This window comes from Carcharodon carcharias, chromosome 6 (assembly GCF_017639515.1).
Source record: "Carcharodon carcharias isolate sCarCar2 chromosome 6, sCarCar2.pri, whole genome shotgun sequence".
Classification (NCBI taxonomy): domain Eukaryota; kingdom Metazoa; phylum Chordata; class Chondrichthyes; order Lamniformes; family Lamnidae; genus Carcharodon; species Carcharodon carcharias.
Genome location: NC_054472.1, coordinates 58,414,033 through 58,430,913, shown reverse-complemented (window position 1 = coordinate 58,430,913; position 16,881 = coordinate 58,414,033). Strand labels below are relative to the sequence as shown.

General features: G+C 40.0%; 1 protein-coding gene across 2 annotated transcripts in view; it reads right to left on the bottom strand.

The window, feature by feature from the left end:
• Positions 1-16,881, bottom strand: part of samd12 (sterile alpha motif domain containing 12) — a 120,987-nt gene that overhangs the window by 48,426 nt on the left and 55,680 nt on the right. For both annotated transcript variants that reach the window (XM_041190403.1, XM_041190404.1), the window contains exon 4: positions 7,473-7,613. In XM_041190403.1, the coding sequence (XP_041046337.1) occupies positions 7,473-7,613 (141 nt within the window). The remainder of the gene's footprint in view (positions 1-7,472; positions 7,614-16,881) is intronic.

Here is a 16,881-nt window from a genome sequence, read left to right as displayed (position 1 = left end):
GTTTTATGACTTGAAAAGGGGCACAAAGGATGACAAGATGATCAGGCTATCCTGATGTGGATATGAAGGGCATACAAGAGTGGCAATTCATAAGAAGTTACAGCTGAATATATAAAAAAAAAATGCTCATACTCGTATTGTAATATCAGGTGCACGAATCTGTCCTGATATGGATGCGATTTGCACACACTAGATATTCTTTTCTTTTTTAAAAGCCAAATTTCAAGCTAAGAGGGGCCAGTTTTAAATTGAAAGCCCAGAAGAGCATAGAGATTAACCTCAGTTCAGACTTGGAGGAAGATCACTATTAAGAAACAATTGGCTAGATGCTTTTTTCCTTCCTCTAATTAATAACAGTGTTAATTTTAACCAGAAACTGAACTGGAATAGCCATATAAATACCGTGGCTAGGAATCGTGCGACGAGTAACACCTCCTGACTCCACAAAGCCTGTCCACCATTTACAAGGCACAAGTCAGGAGTGTGATGGAATACTCCCCACTTGCCTGGATGAGTGCAGGGCCCACAACACTGAAGAAGCTTGACACCCTCCAGGACAAAGTAGCTTACTTGATTGGCATCACATCCACAAACATGGACTCCCACTGATGCACAATAGCAGCAGTGTACATCATCTACAAGATGAACTGCAGGAATTCACCAAGGCCCCTTCGACAGCACCTTCCAAACCCACGACCACTACCATCTAGAAAGGCAAAGGCAGTAGACACATGGGAACACCACCAGCTGGAAGTTTCCCTCCAAGTCAGTCAATATCCGGACTTGGAAATATTTCGCCGTTTCAAAATCCCGGAACTCCCTTCCTAACAGCACTGTTGGTGTACCTACACCACATGGACTGCAGCGGTTCAAGAAGGCAGCTCACCGCCACCTTCTCAAGGATAACCAGACTTGGGGGATAAATGCTGGCCCAGCCAGCAAAGCCCACATCCCGTGAATGAACAAAAAAAAAAATGGAGTTTGATATTTAGAAGAGTTCAATGCGAGTGGAAAATTATTTTACAAGGCATTTAGATCCACATGGAGCTCATGTGTGAGACAAGATATGTGGGTGATCATATCTACCCAGTATATCCAGACAAAGCATTTGCACTAAAATGTAGGAAAATTGAGTCACTGGAGTGGAGCACCTACCCGTAAAACGAATCATGCTTTACAGTAGACAAGATGAGGGTTTTCTGGGTTACATTGTCCAGCATATGGTGCAAGAGGTAGTACTGGACACTTCAGGATGTTTGGAAAGTGTGGAAAGAGATTTGGGTGGCCATCTGCATGGTAGCAGGTGAGGAGCTTATTTCCCTTTACTTTCTTCAATAATGTACCTTTAGGTCGGTGAGATAAAACACTACTGTAGAAGGGGAAAGGACATCAATTTTTTTCTCCCCTCTTGGTTCTTGAAATTTGAAGTGTTAAAACGTTCAAACAAAGAAAAGGGAGTCAATGGTATTTAGGTGAATGCATAAAACATTCACAACAAAATTGAGTATTAAAGCTGTAGAGGAATAGAATATACAAGCTGTAACATATTTGGGGCTCAATTTTTGACAGGACTAGGAACTTCTAATCCTGCAGTTCAAAATCTGTTGACCTTAACCTTGAATACATTCAATGGCTCAGCTACAGTATCTGGGGTAGAGAATTCTAAAGATTCATGATCCTCTGAAGGAAGAAATTCCTCATCTCAACCCTAAATGGTTGACTCCTTATTCTGAAACGATGCCCCCTAGTTTTCAATTCCCCAGGAGGGGAAACATTCTCTCAGCACCAAACCTGTCCAGCCCCCTCAGGATCTTATCTACTTCAATAAGAACATCTCTTATTCTTCTAAACTCCAAGCATAGGCCCAACCTTTCCTCATAAGATAACCTCCATCCCAGGAATCAATCTAATGAATCTTCTCCAAATTGCTTCCAATGCAAATATATCCCTCCTTAAGCAATGAAATCAATCTGTGTGCAGTACTCTAGATGTGGTCTCACTAATGCCCTTGTAATGAAGGCCAATATTCCATTTGCCTTCCTAATAATTTCCTGGACTTGCGAGCTTAAGTTTTTGTGTTTCACATAGAAGTATTTGCCTTATAAAGCAAGAAACATGGAATCCATGTATTGGACAACTTGTAGAAACTGGTGATTTATCAGATATTTCTATCCAATGTGTTGTAATTTGATAATTGGTTGAAAAATCACTTACTGGAAACAAAATAATTCAACACAACACCCATTTTCCTGCAATCAGGACCAGGTCAATTAATCCTAACAAATGCTGCTCATCTTGCATATATATACACCCATGATCCAATTTCCTTATTCTTCCCAATTTAAAAGGTAGTCTTCTTTTTCTCCAAGATTTAAAAAAAAACAATTTCCAATGCATTCTTTACTTTGCCTTTCTACATGCTTTTTTCCATCTTCGCTATCACCTTATTTTCTTCTTAGCAATTTTGTTCAGTCACAGAACGATAATAATCAGAAAGACAACAGGGTTCATTTCCAGCTGATCTGAGGTGAGATGGTGGTACAAATGCCACAACTGGGCTCAACACCCATTAGACATGGAGCAGAAAACTATCCAGAGTTTGTGTTCCCAATTATTACCTGGCTGGAAGTGCATATTTTTGGATGTTCTAGTTTAGTTTTAGAAGTGGCACCTCCAGAATTAAATAGTCAACCAACAATCAATCATTCAGAAGGAACGCAAAGAACGATGCCTATTTAGTCAAGGTACTGGAAGGCACCAGCTGCCTGTAGAAATATCCTGCAGCAAGCAATCAATGCCTTTGGGAGCGAGGCCAGAGTGGAAAAATAAGGGAAATCAACTATAGATTGGAGCATCCTTTATCCAAAATCTCTGGGGCCAATCGCATTTTGGTATGTGGATATTTTGTTTCCGGATGCGACATACGCCACCTTGTTAGGTTAAGTTAGGGTGAATAAGTAGCAAGTTGTGGAAATTTAGCTAGTAATGTGGAGTTGGAGAAAAGGTTTTTTTCTCCCCTCAGTGGTACAGTGAACAGTTTGGGAAGGAAGGGAAAGCAGACTCTGGACTTGGAACTCATCCCTGTACTTCCAAAGACTCGTGGATTCCATTTAGATCAGATATCGTTATTCACCCGAGGGGCATTTTCTTGGTTAAAACTTAGTTGCCATGATAGGGTTTGACCAGAAGCAAAAACACTCACAGCAGCTAGGCATAGGTAAAGCAAACAACTAGACTTCCCACTGTAAAGGTCAGGTCCAGTTGAAGAGGTTCATGTTGGCTCAGGTCACAAACATCCCGTGCAAAAAAACGTTCGGATTTTGGATGTGTTTGGTTTTCGCATGCACGGATAAAGGACACTCAACCTATAGCAAGAAAAACAAAATCTATTCCGAACTAGCTTTCTTCCCTCTTCTCCTTCAGCACATTCGCTTTGTAAGATCTGAAATGCTGACTGCATATGCACACTACAATCACAGGGCGGGCCAGATTTGTGAATGCCTAACAAAAATCGCAGATATTCAAGAAAATGTGTACATTAGGATTGAATTTATGGCTCAGTTCCCATAAAAATACAGGAAAGAGTGTGCAGAAGAGCATGTCAGGAGCAGCACCAGGCATACCTAAAAATGAGGAGTCAACCTGGAGAAGCTACAACACAGGACTACTTGCATGCCAAACAGCATGCGGCAGACAGAGACATGTGATCCCACAACCAATAGATCAGATCAAAGCTCTGCAATCCTGCCACATCCAGTCATGAGTGGTGATGAACAGTTAAAACAGCTAACAGAAGGTGGCAGAGGCTCCACAAATATCCCCATGCTCAATGATGCGGGAGCCTAGCACATTGGTGCAAAAGACAAGGCTGAAGCATTTGCAACCATCTTCAGCCAGAAGTGCTGAGTGGATGATCCATCCTGGCCTTTTCCGCCCCCCCCACTGCCCAAGGTCCCCAGCATTACAGATGCTAATCTTTAGCCAATTTGATTTACTCCATGACATTAAGAAACAGCTGAAGGCACTGGGTACTACAAAGCTATGGATGCATACAGCAATATTAAAGACTTGTCAAATGGTTCCCATTGACATTCCAGCAATAGTATTGAAGATTTGTGCTCCAGAACTAGCCGCACCCTTCACCAATCTGTTCCAATAGAGCTACAACACTGGCATCTGCCTAGCAATGTGGAAAACTGTCCAGGTATATCCTGTCCCCAAAAAGCAGGACAAATACAACCTAGCTATTTACCACCCAGTCTACTCTCAATCAGCAAAGTGATGGAAGATGTCGTTGACAAGGCTATCAAATGGCACTAACATAGCAATAACTTGCTCACCGACACACAGTTCGGTCTCTGTCAGGTAGTGACCTAGGCCCAACCATCTTCAACTGCTTCATGAATGACCTTCCCTCCATTATAAAAAGGTCAGAAGTAGGGATGTTCACTGATGATGCACAAAAGTTCAGCACCATTTGCAACTCCTCAGGTACTGAAGCAGTCTGTGCCCATATGCACCAAGACCTGGACAACATTCAGGCTTGGGCTGACAAGTGGCAAGTAGCATTGGTGCCACACAAGTGCCAGGCAATGGCTATCGCCAACAAGCGAGAGTCTAACTATCTCCCCTTGACATTCAAACATCATTACCATTGCAGAACGCCATACCAACACCCTCAGGGGAGGGGAGAGTTACCATTGACCAGGAACTGAATTGGACCAGCCATATAATTACTGTGGCTACAGCAGCAGATGCTGGGAATTGTGTGTGTGTGTGTGTGTGTGTGTGTGTGTGTGTGTGTGTGTGTGTGTGTGTGTGTGCGGTGGGCGGGGGTGGAGGAGAGAGAACTCACTTTGATTCCCCAAAACCTGCGCATCATCTGCAAGGCATAAGTCAGGAGTGTGACAGAATGCCATCCACTTGCCTGAGTGTGACTTGAATAACACTCGAGAAGCTCAACATTATCCAAGCCAAAACAATCTGCTTTATTGGTACCGCATCCACCACCTTAAACACTCAATCCCTGCTGCCACTGTGGCAGTGGAGGGTGTACCATCTATAAGATGCACTGCAGAAATTTACCAAGCCTTGTACGACAGTTCCTTCCAAACCCAAGATCTCTAGCACCTAGGAGGGAACACTACCACTTGCATGTTCCCCTCCAAGCATCACACCATCCTGACTTGGAACTATCTTGCTGTTCCTTCACTTGTTTCCAGGCCCACACCATTCTGGGTGGGGTGAGGGTAGGCCCACACAGACAGCAGCAGTTCAAGTCAGCAGCTCGCCACTACTTTGAGGGCAATTACGGATGGGCAACAAACAGTGGCATAGCCAGCGACACCTACATTTAAAAATATAAGCATTGTATAATTTATTTGCATAAGGTCACTGGTCAATTGGAAACATGGGATTACCTGCCCTGCCCGAAACAGTACAATTATAATACATCTCAACTATGTATTACTTGTCTAGAACAGTGAAAAAGTATTTCAAACTCTTCACAGGGACCTCTTTACACAATAAATCATAATAGGAGGGACTCAAACTTTCTGAAGTATTTTTGTTACTCTGAGTTGGCTTATCACCATACTCCGCTGCTACACTTCAAAAAGGCTGTATGCATTGATATCTTGTTAGAACAAAGTATGATTAAATTTTCATGCAATTAAAAACAACAAACTCACATTCATCATTAAATTGAAGTTAAAAGCTGCTAAGGATTGTTTGCCTAAATTCTATTTTATATTCTGCATTACATCATATTTCATAATTCCACTTATATTTAACATGGCTGCCATGGGTTCCCCCCCGGGTTCCCCCCCACCCCACTATCTTTCAGATGTTAGTAGACGTTAAGGAAACTATTAACAGAAAAATGTATCTCCCAATAATGGGCCTTTTTTGACACACAGGGTAGTTAAGCGTGACTCCATCAGCATTGCTTGACTTGATCCTTCCAACGTTTGTTGCAATTGTCTTTAGTCTGACATTACACAGGTTATCAAGTGATGAAGGCTCGGCCTTCTTAACCTCACCCGAAATGTGGTGACCCTCAGGTTAAACTCACCACCAGTTGTCTTTCTCTAATGAGAGAGCAGCCTATGGTTATCTGGGACTAGTGATCCATCACGAATACAACTTTCCCGCTATACTCCAAAGAGGCAGATTTTCAGTCAGAAAGCAAATGCATATGAACATGTATTGAATCTGAGAAAGTGAGGGGGGAGGAAAGACTTGCATTTATATAAAATGTCTTTCACAACCATTGGATATTCCAAAGCACTTTAAAAGCACTGATTTGGCTGTGAAGTATAGTCACCATTGTAATGTTGGAAACACAACAGCCAATTTGCAAACAGCAAGCTCCCACAAACAGCAATGTGATAATGAGCAGATAATTTGTTCTTTTTGTTAACTTTGAGAGAGAAAATTTTCCAAGACATTGGGGATAATTCCCGTGCTCTTCTTCGGAATTCTGCCATGGAATCTTTAATGTTCACCTGAAAATGTGGATGGGACCTTGACTGAGCATCTCATCTGAAAGATGAGATCTCCAACAGTGCAGCATTCCCTCAGTATTGCATTGGATTATCAGCTATGATTTTTGTGCTCAAGTCCCAAAGTGGGACGTAAACCCAGAACATTCTCTGGCCAATTGAGCCACATCGGACACTAATGTTAATTCACAAACACAATAACTTGCATTTATTTTGCACCTTCTTTAACTTAGAAAACCATCCCAAGGCGCTTCACGGAGTGTAAATGCAAATCAGATAAAAATGGTCAATAACCAAAAGAGACAATAGGAAGGGCAATTGAATGAGGTAGATTTAAGGAGGGTCTTAAGGGAATAGAAGGAAATGGAGAGACAGAGGTGGTGGGAAACCCTAAGCATATGGCCTACATGGCTGAATGCACAGCTGACCATGGTATGAAGGAGAGAGGGGATATGCAAGATGCCAGAGTTGGAAGAAAGCAGAAATTGTGTGGCAGAGATGGAGGAGAGCTAGAGGCAGTTAGGGATACGGAGAAGGAGAGGTCTTACAGAGATTAAAACATTAAGAGGGTATTTAAAGAGAGCTGCTTCATTACAAAAAATGAGGCAAAAAAGTTTCAATTCTTTATAATGTCAGTTCAGAAATTTAATGTTTGTTAAACACAAGCTGGATATAAAAAAGTTTAAGTACACTACATTTAATTAATAAATTAATTTCATTGTTTTCTGTAATTAATGTACATTGTAATGGGTCTTAACCAATTACAGGATTTAGAGAAAGGTTTTTCCTTAATCCTGACTTTAGAATAATTATTGTACTGCTTCAAAACTATTCTTAGTTTGACTTAATTTACATAACTTCAAATGCATGATGGTTACTGATAAGGAGGAGTGGCAGCAATTGATTTATAGATTCCCTTAATATGAAGTGATTTGGTCACATAGCTTCAGCCAAGACTATAATCTGTACCTTGAGTAAGTAGCTGTAAATTTCGAACTTCTTCTCGGACTCTCAGGTGGAGGACTTGCTGCAGGACATGCTGTCGCTGAGTCTCTTGAACAATACCCATTCTTTCCAGCTTCTTATCAGTCAATCTCAGAAGTGCTCGACCTGGGAACATATAACATTTACAGCTTCTGAAAACTTAACAGTTTCTGTCTCTACAGATGCTGCCAGACCCACTGCACATTTCCAACATTTTTTATTTCGGATTTTCAGAATCTTCTGTAAACTTTACTGCTGATTAAGCTAATCACAACAGAAATGGTTAAAAAGTAAGGCACTCTCAGTTGAGCAGATTAAACTCAGATCCTAGTGATTACAACTCATCAGGGTAAAACGTATTTTGAAAGCTGAAGATGGTTTTCAACTGAAGTGCATGCTCAAGTTTTGAAATCTTTATTTTCTGATATCCAAAGATCTAATAGTTATATGGATATATTTACATTTATTATAAATACCACCATTAAACTTACCATGAAAACAGCGCCGTTAGACATATAAGACCTTCATTTCAATAAGTAATTCACTAGAATTATGTATGCATGAATAAATATTTATAGTTCTTGCTTTTGGAGCTAAGGCTGGTGCAAAGTGATTCCAGCTTTGTATAGGTGGCTAAATTGCCAAGAGATCAGGGCCCAACTTAACTCCAAGAAAAGCAAAGCTCACTTGGAAGTTAAATTACAGGTCCAGAAAAGACAGATTCTCCTCTACTCGGTCAACATTTACATTTTTAACTCTTTTCTATACAGCACTGTAAAGGTTTAACCTAGCAGGAGCCAAAAAATCTCAACAGCCTACTGGAAATACTCAGGTCAGGCAGCCTCTGTGGAGAGAGAAAAAGGTCACAACCTGAAACGTTAATGTTTCAGTTTTTGATAAAACTGAGTTAACAGTTTCTCTCTCCACAGGTGCTGTCAGAGCTGCTGCATATTTCCAGCATTTTCTGCTTTTATTTCAGATATCCAGCATCCACAGCATTTTGCTTTTAAACATTCTACTGCTTGGCTGGAAGCTGTAATGCAGCAACTGGTCTCAGTTGCAATGGAAATGGCCACCTGTTGGAAACAAATCTATTTTCCAATTGACTATGGTCGATCATTTTGTAAATCAAATTGAATCCTTGTGTCAAATGGCTCTTAAATGAAGTACATTTACTCAAATGAGTTTTACAAAACAGTGTCTAACCCATTCAACTGGACATAAAAGCCAAGGATCTTATGCAGCAGCTTATGGGTTTTGAGCTGCACTCTCGCTATGGAAATAGCCTAAGAATTTAAAAGGCTGAACAAAAAGCAAAAGCATAAAGCAATTTTAGAAATCTGCAAAAACAGGATACACTGGAAATGCTCAGCAGGTCATGACAAGCAACAGGGAGTTCAGGTTGCCACCTGATGACAGAACAGATGCTTTTGACAAAGCAATCACCTATTTTGCATTTGGTCTCCTCAGCATAGAGGAGACTACACCACAAGTGGCAAAAGACTGCTAGGTTCTGAAAGTTCATGATCAGAACTATCTAAAACTCCTAATTGTCACAAACATCCACAATATTGCCCACCTACTTAATGAAAGGTAGATCAAACTTGCAGTGGCGTAATATAGTGCTTCATGTTACTTGAATTTGAACTGTAGATAATGCTGACTTAATTCTTTGTACCTCAGGTACAAGTTCCTTTATTATTCACAATTTTTATTTATGAAGATCAATAAGCTCAGTGAAAGTAACAGGAACTACAAACAAACCATATAAAAATCATTAAAATCAGCATTTTTATAGCACAAAATTTACTCAGCATTTTAAGGGGCATTATAAATAACCTTTTAAAGAACTACTAGACTTGAAATCTTACATATAGCAATCAAGATTTATTGGTGAGAGCAAAACCAGAAATGAAACCTACTGAGCAGCATAATTATCAAGCAACTTCAGCTTTAAGGTTCTGAAAATATGAACAGAAGATTTCTGGTATATCATTTGCAAAAGGAACAAGCGATCCATCAGGAAATCATTTTCTTTCTCTAGAAAAGAAAACTTGGTTGAGGCAATTGAGTTGAATATGTTTTGTCCTTGCATCCTAATATAACAGATATGCCATTGGCTCCTGGCCCTGTTCTTAAAAGGAATAGTATTCCATTTAAGGAAAATTAACAGCCCCTTAAAACTCCACTTCGTACTGGGCCTGATTTTAACCCATTCATTTACTCCCACTTTTAACTGAGTGTGTCTCTAAACATGTGTATGGAGAATTGAAAGGGTAGATTTCCCAAGTGTCAAACCTACTTTAGAAAGCAAACAGAAATAAATAGTAACATGAAAGAAAGATCTTGCAGTGAATGCTTTGGGGGTCAGACGAGAAATATATTGTACAAATTTGAAGTGCAACAATAGCTTAACTCCAGCATGGCCACTTCCAAGTTTAACTGAGATATGGTGTGTGGAGGCAGCATAATCATTATAACAGTTATTTTTGGTAATTATTCATTGGATGTGAGCATCACAGGCTAGGCCAGCATTTATTGCCCATCCACATTGCTGTGGGTTCTGGAGTCACATGTAGACCAGACCAAGTAAGGATGACAGATAGCCAAAGCAGATGAGTTTTTACAACAATGACTATTATCAGATTTCTGATTCTTTATTGAATTCAAATTTCACCATCTGCTGTAGTGGGATTTGAACCTGGGTCCCCAGAGGTTTAACATTGGATCACCACATCAGTGACAATACCACTATGCCATCACCTCTTTGCACATGCTAAATAGGGGATTTGCTATTTAATTAAACAGGCATTTGAATTAAACATCTTGAACGTGGACTTCCTGGGGCATAGGAAATTCACCAGTTTAAAAAGGAGGTGAAGTTAAGCTGCACTTCATGGAGGAGTTTAAAGTTCAGATTACCCAATCTTAAATGAAAGTTCAGTGCTCACAGCTCTTTTAGCAGCTCCCTCTAGCAAACAGTACAGGGTGCTTGAAAGCATAGAAGCTTTTGAGAAGTTTGGACACTTTAGTGGGTAACAGTAGTGTGTGGGGAGGTGGGGGGGGGGGGGGGAATGGTGGGGAAAAGGTCCCTTCAATATTTGGGAAGAGGGTATTGAAGATGACAATCACCATCCAGGGTACTGATATGCTGTAGTGGGATCTGCAGCTATCAGCACAGGTATAGAGAATAGTGAGAGAAGAGTGGCGAGCAATAGAGGAGTCACAGTCACAGGAGACACTGTCCCCATGAGAGGAAGTACTGGGGCTCAGCTTCCTTGGGCTATCTGAAGATCAGATTAAAACAAGGAGGTGGTTTCAGACATTTGTGACCTCCTTCAGGAACAGCTGCTCTCTGCTGGACCAAGCGACTATGTATTGCCCTTGGCTGTAACCACCAACCCTCATATTTCTTTGATTCGGCTCCTTCCAATGCATCAGCATAGACAGAGGGTCTCTCAATTGGTGGTGCATACATATAAAAATGTAGGTCACAGGTGGGTTGTTTGCCAGGACAATTAATTTATGCCAACATCCCCAGTGACAACATTAATCAGAAAAAAAAAAAATCAGAATAAAAGCGGACAACTGCATTTGCTTCTCTGCCTGGCACTCTGTACCAATGGGAAGCCAATTGTGAACACGTGGCAAGGAAGATCACAATCACTAAGGAGTTTTTAAATCAACTGCAGGGATTTCATGTCATCAATATGCTGCTGGTGTATCTCTACAAGAGATTCACACAGGTGTGCACCAGATCTCCTAGGAGTTGTCATGATGCATTCACACTGTGGCAGTCCAACAGTCCAGACCTTTTTGTTCAAACACACAGACTTTGAAGGGCTATCTTGAAGGAGACAAGGGATACCCTGTTCAAATTTGACTCACCATACCAGTGAAGAACTCCAACAATGGGATGCAGGAGCATTACAATGAGTGCCACATGAACATCAAGTGTCTCAATAAGCAAGCCATCAGTATATTGAAGATGCACTTCCAGTGCCTAGATAGGTCCAGAAGGGCTCCCTTCAATACTCAGCAGCAAGGGGGTCCAGAATCATAGCGATGCTGCACAACATTGCATAACAGAGAAGATTAAAGGTGAAGGATGACAAAAGAACCTGATCAGATATCTTATGAGAACGATGAAGAGAAACAGGCAGAGGACAAGAAAATGGAAAATATTGAGAAGGAAGAGGAAAACAAAGAGGATGACAAGATCACCAAACAGGAGAACAAGGAGGAGGAGAACACTGAAGGAGGAGGATGAGGACGAACACCATAAAGATTGGGTACTGTTGCTGCCAGGATGTTATCATCACTGTAAGGTTCAGGTTGTTGCTCCAACTGCATAAAACAAATGAAAGCTGCCAACTTATCCCCTCCCTTCAACCATAAATACACCAATGGATCCCATCATGCATTAACATTTATCATGAAACAAGAGAATGGGCAAGTTGATACTGCTTGTAGAAACTTTTTCTAGCTAGATTTCTCTCATAAGGGAGAAATTAGAGTAAGTCATTCTTTGCTTTTTTAAAAAAATATTCTGTCCAATCTTCTGACCTGCCACTAATCTTTGCGGAATTGTATGCTTTTTTTCTTCCAATTTGATACTATCCTTAACTCTGTTAGCCACGGGGGTTGCATCCTTCTCTGAGTGTGTCTCTCTCTCTCTCACTGGGATGTACCTTTGTTGAGCATTATGAAATATCTCCTTAGATACCTGCCACTGCACCTCTACCGACCTACCTCCTTAACCTAATTTCCCAGTTCACTTTAGCCAGCTCCATCTTCACGCCCTTAAAATTGCCTTCAAATTTAAAACACTAGTCTTAGACTGACTTTGCTCTCCCTCACACTGAATGTGAAATTCAACCATTGAAGCATTGTTATGATCAATGCTATCTATGGACTCCTTTATTCGGAGGTCATTAATCAATCCTGTCTAAATGTGCATTACCAGGTCTAGAATAGCCTGCTCTCTGGCTGACTCTAGAACATGCTTCTCTAAGAAACTGTCCCAAAAATACACTATGAATTCATTTTCCAAGCTACCTTTGCTCATTTGATTAGTCCAACCTATATGTAGATTAAAATCATCCATGATAATTGCTATCCCCTTTTTTTCTGGCCCCATTATTTCTTCCCGTATACCCCGTCGGACAGTGCAGTTACTGTTAGGGATCTATAATTACTCTTACAGGTGACTTTTTACCTTTGATATTCTTGATCTTTAGTACAATACTGAGAGGTGACGCTAGTTCTAATGTCATTCTTTATTAACAGGGCTACCCTACCACCTTTCCATAGTTTCTAGCCCTTCAGAAAATGTCAGGTCCTAGCCTTGGTCATCTTGCTATCAGGTCATACATATTTATTTTTATTTGAGCTGGCAATGATCTGTTTTGTCATGAGTGCTTTGTGCATTCAGATTTAAAGTCGTAAGTTCTGTCTTTTTACTATTTTTGAAAACTCTGGTCTTATCTGCTGGCGCACTCAAGTTCTATCCCTTCCTGTCATGTTCTGATCATTATCCTTATTTCTACCTTGCTCTCTTTCCAATTCCTTTCCTTTTAATCTACACATCTTTCGTGATCCCTCACTTTGAGAAGCGTAGAAAAAGAGACACAAACACAAATCCTTAAACAGTGGCAGAGCAAGATCAGAAAAGGTGTTTAAAATCACAGAGGTTAGTTGCATTTATAATAGAGGAATGGAATTTAAAAACAAGTCATGCTGGAACTTTAGAAATCACCTGGAATATTGTGGATAATTTTTGTCATGACACCTCAGGAAAGATATTAAAAAAAGGGTAGAAAGTTTGTTTACCGGGTTACCAGGGAGTTAAGTTCAGTTAAGAGAAGTTAGAACTACTCTCCTTGGAACAAAGAAGGTCATAGGTGCCCCAGTAGAAGTTTATGATGATGATGATGATGAGAGGTTTTGATAGAGACTTAGATGCTTCCCTCATCTATTGATCCAGAAGACAAAGCATATGCTGATGTCAGTTTCTGTAATTGGTTTTTCCTGGATCAGGTCGCCAGAAACTATAATTTGGAGGGGTGTCACTCCACAAAGTATCATTGTCATAAAGCTATTAATGTATATAATATTTTGGGAAAATATTTTTTGTTTAAAATAGAGGTTTAGTCCCTGGGTGTGTCTTAATTGGATTAAAGCCAGCTAGTCTGGGTGCTTTGATATGTACTAGTTTTGATATGCAAGACAGATAGCATGCATTTGCATTTTTTGAATAGAGCATTCAAGAAGTGGGGTGAAAATTAATGCCTTTCTAGCAGCTACCAATCAATATGTTTATATTGCTAATAAAACTGGTTTCATTATTAAAAGGCGAAGTTCAAAGAGGCTGGTGAGGCAATGAGAATTTGAATTTAATCAATGGTGGTAGGTATAACTTCAACAGTTTTCAGGTGTGCAGAGCAGAGGCAATGTGAGATCAAAAGGCAGCTGCAAGCCTCCAACAGCAACCAAAGCAAAAGAACCTCACTGAATACATAAGGTGAAAATGCTTTGCCTGGTGTCTGGTTAAGTCTATGGGTTGCTGTTGCTTTAATGGAGAATAGATTGGGAATTTGTTATAAGTTATGATAATAATTTGTAGCCATCTGTACATATATTTTAACCTGTGTAAATTAATAAAATGTTTCATTTAGTTTAAGGTAAAACCTCAAGAACTGGGAGTCTGATTCCTGAATTGAGTTGCATCTCAAACATAACACTTTAAGTAACTGTTATAACGTATAATTTTAAGTTTCCCTCTAGGATTTTTAAATAACTCCGCTTTACCAACTGCATTGGTCATAACAATCATACTGCCCGTCACAGGTGTATTGGAAGGATTTACAGGTTCATAATCAACCTGGTAATTAAGGCACCTTCTGTGATCATCCAGTCCTGGTGTGGGAATCAAACCCAGAACTTCCGGTTCAGAAGCAGGGATGCTACCCACTGCGTCACAAGGCCTCTTTGATAGGGAAGTTAAAGAAAAAGTTATTCCCCCTGGTAAGCAGGTCAAAATCTAGGAACTCCATACCCAACAGCACCATGGCCCACAACAGTTCAAAATTACTGCTAAGGACAACTAAGGTTCAGCAATAAATGCTAGCCTTGCTAGCAATGGCCATATACCAAGATTGAATTTTTAAAATAATTACCTTGTACATCTTGAGACATGGAGAATGTCTGGGGCCCAAATTTCAAACCTGTTTAGAATGCCACATCCAGAGAATAACATTATTTGCATTTAAGGATTAGTCAGTGTCCCTATTTTGTGGCTATTTTCTCATTAAATGGTCTTTTAGTAATATTAAATTATACTCAGCTGTCTTTCCACATACAATCGGCTCTAGTTTATCAGCTATGCAGCAGCTAAGCCAGCTAACCAGATTTCATAAATGAAGCCTTATTAGGTATTATTATTGGAATGGAACATGCCCATCATTTAAAGTGGTAATGTGAAAAGGAGAAAAAAAGTCACTATCCTACATTATTGTACATCTTTGAAAATGTACAAGGCCCACGTATCACTATTTTCAAGCCAAACAAGTAGGGAGTAGCAGGTTACTAATTTCCTGGCTGAAGTTTAAAGATGGACATCAGCTAGTTTCCAAACAAGTCAGTCTTTCAAAAGGCAAATTTTCCAGATTCTGCTTCCTTTCATACACCATGAGCAAAGATACCAATCCCCCTTCATAATACTTTTCACGGTCAGGGAAAGGGTAAGTTAAACATTTCAGATAATTACCCAAAACAGTTTGAAGGTATTCTAGGACCTTTCAGACACCCAATTAGCATACCACTTACAAGAACAATTGATTTATATTCTAATTTTATCTCCTACTCTTCTGAAGGTACAGTCCCATGCCCACACTCAATCCTTCAGCACTTTTCCCCAAGGTGCAAATTAGACAATAAATGTCAACCACTATTTCACCGACAACGGCACCACAGTTGTTATGACCTCCGTATAGGCGAACAACTTTTTAAAAAGGGATGCTATCTTCCAGGCTAAAGAATGACCTGGCAAAATTTCACATTTTAAAACTTAAGACTTAAAATAAAACACTATTGACTAAACACTTTTTTGTAGGCAAATTATACTTTAATTACAAAAAGTGACATTGCTTTTGCATGCTTATCACCCATCAAATTCTCCACAGAATTAGTCCTTTTAGAAAACAGCCCAATTAATCCCAGCTTCCAATGGGTTCCTGTATCCCCATTTCACTGAGTAGTAAATTTGAGTAACTGTTCTCCAGACACTTTCCTTTTCTTCAGTTTTCAGAGTGTTTCTTAAATCCAACAGTCATAGTAAAGCCTGTTCCAATGATTCTTATTCCCCTAGCTATGCTAGGGTGAATCTCCCAGAATCCTCAGATGGTTGAGGGATGCACCTCTCCAACTAGAGACCATCTTCCTCCTGCATCCGGCTGTAGTAGCTTGCAAAGTCAAACAGCCTCTTCTCCCTGCTGACCACACAAACTTCTGCTGTTTGTTGGAGATATTCATTGAGGTGTAGGGAAGCCTGTAACTGGATTTCGAAAATGGCTTCCTCTGCACTCTTCGTCATGGTATCACATGTGAAACACATTAACCTTGTATATGGGTAGAAATGTGAATTAGCTATCCTCGATACCAACTCCCTTTCATCTTAGAAGTAAATGGACAATTTATAGCATGACATTTTACAACCTAGTGCCTTTCAACACATTTCTGGGACTTTGAGGCTCAAGTCTACTCATTGCAAACCAAGAGACTGCTGCCATTGTCGCCAAGCATAAACACCTTGCACCTACTTTTTGACCTCTAACAAAGAAACTACCCAGGCCTAATGTCAGACAGACTGCAGAACAAGTCACATGACCCCCTTCATTTGCCTTAAAAAGATACAATCCAAAAATATCTTATAAGCCTTAATTGTACACCTCCCCTCTAAAGAATGTTAAGTAATTACCATAGTGGTGAGGTTTCATGAACCATTATCCAAAATATAAAAACCATTCTATACACTTTAACAACTACCTCACATTGCAAGTAACACTCTGTCTAATGGACAAAGTGGCAGCATGAGGCAAACAGTCTATCCCAGCATCATCACAATGTTTAACTGGTATCAAACACATGTAACAGTTAGGATTTAAAGCCCTTTTTATGGCAATTCTTAAAGTCCTTCCTCTCGAATGGCAGAGAGGTGGTTTTGTTGCTAGTAGCTCCTTTCTCATAACAATTAAAGTCCATTTTGTTTCCATGTCCTTGGTTAAAAGATGGTACAATTGATTCAGTCTGGGAAACTGTCAAGAACACAATTGCTAACTTAATACCAGCAGGTGTAAACTGTAGACTCAGAAGAAATTGTTTCAATTTTTCCATT